Genomic DNA, 3369 nt, shown 5'->3' on the forward strand with positions numbered 1-3369 from the left:
CAACTTCAGCTTTGAATATTTTGAATTTATCCAACGCTTCTGTTCTTTCTTTTATTGGATAAATATAACCATATCGGGAGTAGTCATCCGTGAATGTTATGAACGAATCATAGCCATCCACACTTTTCACTGGAAATGGTCCACATATATCGGTGTGAATTATTTCTAGTGTTGCTGTGCTTCGATTTGCACCCTTTTTAATTTGCTTTACAAATTTTCCTTTAATGCAATTGATGCACTGTTCTATGTCTGAGAATTCTAATGGAGGAAGAATATCATTTTTAACGAGTCTTTCTATTCTCCCCCTCGAAATATGGCCTAGGCGACAGTGCCATAATTTCGATGATTCATCAGTTCTTTTTCTTTTCTTTCCTTCTGTTTCCGACGAGGATATTTGTTCATTCACTTTACACACAGTCATTACTTTTTCACGCAAGGACAATAAATAAAGCTCATCATGGAGTATAGCAACCCCAACATAAGAATTATTACACCATATGGCACATTTGCCATGTCCAAAATAACATTGATAACTGTCTTTATCTAAGCACGATACACTTATTAAATTTCTATGTATGGAAGGAACAAATAAGACATCTCTAAGCAGAATAGTCAAGCCATCAGCTAGCTCCAAGAGGACGTCGCCAACAGCTTCAACTTCTGCTTGAATTCCATTCGCGACTTCAACGCATCCTTCGTCTCTTTTCGTAGTCCTCGTCGAATGGAATCCCTGTAAAGAATTTGCAACATGAACAGTTGCACCTGAATCAATCCACCAAGTAGATTTCGAAAACTGTGTATACAGGGATTCATTTACAAAGGAAACTAAATTGTTACCTTTCTTTGCCATTAGTTCTTTCAGAAAAGCGGGGCAGTCTTTCTTGTAGTGCCCAGTCTTCTGACAGTGAAGACACTGATCTTTGTTCACTGGCAATGGCCTGGGCTGGAACTTCTGCTGATGCTGCATTGGGGCTTTACCATATTGCTTTGAAGGAGAACCATTGTTGCTTGGTGTGAAGGGCCTTTTCTTATTGTCCTTCACATAATTGATGGTACCTCCATTCTGTGCCTTGAGTCTATCCTCCTCTTGCACACACATGGCAATGGTCTTTTCAATGTCCCATTTCTCAGGGCTCATGTTGTAATTGATGACAAAGTTGTCAAACTGTTGTGGCAATGAAGCCATCACCAAGTGAACCAGAAGGGCAGGCTTCAGCTCCAGGTCAGCATCCATGGGCTTCAGCTTTGCAGCCATGTTGCCCATCCTGAGGATGTGCTCCCTGATGCCATGTGCACCTCCAGTATACTTTTCTGTCACCAGCTGCTTCAACAGCTGGGTTGCATATGTCTTTGAAGAACCAGTGAACTGGCTCTTTATCTTTTCTAGGTCCTCCCCAGCGGAAGCACACTCTGTAATTGAGTCCACAATGGCGTTCTCAATTGTATTCTTTATGAATGCCATGCACTTTTTGTTGGCAGTCTGCCACTTTCTGTTCTCTAAGGCGTAGGACATCTCCACAGGAGCATGGTCCCTTTTCTTTTGAGCCCATGCATCATCAGTATCCCCGTCAGCTCTGACGGGGTCAGCAGGCTTGATGGGCTGCGGTGTGTCAACCACCCAGTCCACCTTAGCACAGACGAAGGCGAAATCCACCTTCTTCCTCCATTCTGTGTAGTTATCCCCTCTAAGGGTGGGAACATCCTTGATGCAGTTCATCAAGTAGAACCCTCGTGAAAAACCACAAAGAAGTGAGAACAGTACAATTGCAAATTATAATTCAACGTTGGTCCGAATTAAAACATGCAACTGTTAATGCAAATAAAACTATATCACCGTTGGGAAGAAATAGAGATAAATGCACATATCATTGCAACAAAACATGGTCATGTCATTAATAACGTTGGTCAAAAAATAACAGAACCATAATTGTCACAATAACTACTTTTCATTTTGCATTTAAAAAATGCTTCTTTTTACTATTTGCAGCGGAAACTGTGAATTTAAACTTTAAACTTTGAACTTTTCAGAGGCATTTCCTTTACTTTTTCATTTCTGAACAAATATTTCGTTGTTCCTATTTATGCAGAAAAAAATAGACAAAATTTTGGCCAAAAATGACCCAAAACTGCCTAAAAATGCCTCTGTAATTAATAAAACTGTGCAAAACTGTAAAAACAGACTGTTACTGTCGCGGCCCACGCGGCCCGCACGCGGCGAGCGACACGCAGCAACGCGCCTCCCACGCGGCTGACGGACGCAGCGCCCACGCTGCCAGTAGACACGGCCTGCACGCGGCGAGGCCTGCTCACGCGGCCTGGCCCGCGTCGCCCACGCTACGCAGCCAGCGGGACACACGCGGCCTGCTACGCGGCCCGAACATGGCCCGCACGCGGCCTGGACATGGCGTGGACGCGGCCTGCCAGCGGACGCGGCTAGGGTTTCAATCCCAGCCGCCCATCTCGATCCGACGGTGCAGCATTGATATCGGCCCATATAAAAATGCCGAAAAACTGCCAGCCCCCGAAAACCCTAGAGCATTTGCCCCCTCTCCCCTTTCTTTCACCGCCCGTGGCGGCAGCTCTGTGAGACCGAGATGGCCATGGCGGCGCACCGCCGGCGGCCCGCCGAGCAGCACCACGGCGGCCTCCGACTCCCTTTCTTTCTTTCGCGCACGCCCTGCTTTTCCTCCCAGCCACCAGAACCCGACGGAAAACGACCGCCATGGCGTAGCTGAGGTGCAGCGGCGCCCCCCTGTGCCTCTTGCCGGTGAGTGCGTCCACCCGAGCGGTGGACGCACCTCCGTCAAGCGGTGCAGTGGCGGTGCCCTTCTTTGCCGGCAGTAGCCGGTGACTTTCGGCGAGCACAATGCCCCGGCCGGTGAGGATTTTCTTTTCTTTGCTCCGGCTCGCTTGCGCAAGTGGAGTAGCCCTTCTTCCCGATGCCTCGGCATGCCGATGCGCATCGGGATCGAGTGGGGCGGCGCGGCCTTGCGGCGGCGCTTACTTTGCCGGTGGCCCGAGGCCCTGGCCGGTTTCTTTTCTCTTTTGCATACATGGAGGATCTAGGGTTTACTGTACTTACTTTTCTACCTGAACAAATAAGATCTATACGTTCTAACAGATGCTCTGATACCAATGTTAGAGTAGCCAACGACTACACTAGATCTTATACAGGTAGATGCTATTGCTGTTGGGTACACTGCTAGATCCGAGAGAGAGAGATGAGTACCTTCTCCCTTCGAGGTTGAAACGTCGGACGCCGACATGGTGGCGGCGACGGATGGAGTGGTTGAGCGGTGGCGGCGGTGGAGCTTCCCGTCGGCTCAGCGCTAAACCCTAGATCGGATTGGTATGTCGGTGGGGCGTACG

The 3369-nt window shown here is 48.3% G+C and overlaps 1 protein-coding gene across 1 annotated transcript; it reads right to left on the reverse strand.

Annotated features, from left to right (window-relative positions):
- Nucleotides 1–495: 495 nt before the first annotated feature.
- LOC127310079 (uncharacterized) lies at nucleotides 496–2070 on the reverse strand. Its single transcript, XM_051340806.2, has 2 exons — nucleotides 838–2070; nucleotides 496–730 (listed from the first exon to the last, which is right to left on the reverse strand). The coding sequence occupies exons 1-2, from the start codon at nucleotides 1715–1717 to the stop codon at nucleotides 684–686; spliced, it is 927 nt and encodes a 308-aa protein (XP_051196766.1). The 5' UTR covers nucleotides 1718–2070; the 3' UTR covers nucleotides 496–683.
- Between the last annotated feature and the right edge of the window lie 1299 nt (nucleotides 2071–3369).

This window comes from Lolium perenne, chromosome 1, assembly GCF_019359855.2.
Source record: "Lolium perenne isolate Kyuss_39 chromosome 1, Kyuss_2.0, whole genome shotgun sequence".
NCBI lineage: Eukaryota > Viridiplantae > Streptophyta > Magnoliopsida > Poales > Poaceae > Lolium > Lolium perenne.

Excerpts from the sequence above, each read along its gene's own strand:
- LOC127310079 (XM_051340806.2), bottom strand. The coding sequence starts at position 1,717 with ATGAACTGCATCAAGGATGTTCCCACCCTTAGAGGGGATAACTACACA. Across the intron at positions 731-837 it reads AGAACTAATGGCAAAGAAAG|GGATTCCATTCGACGAGGAC; the intron begins GTAACAATTTAG and ends AATTCTTTACAG.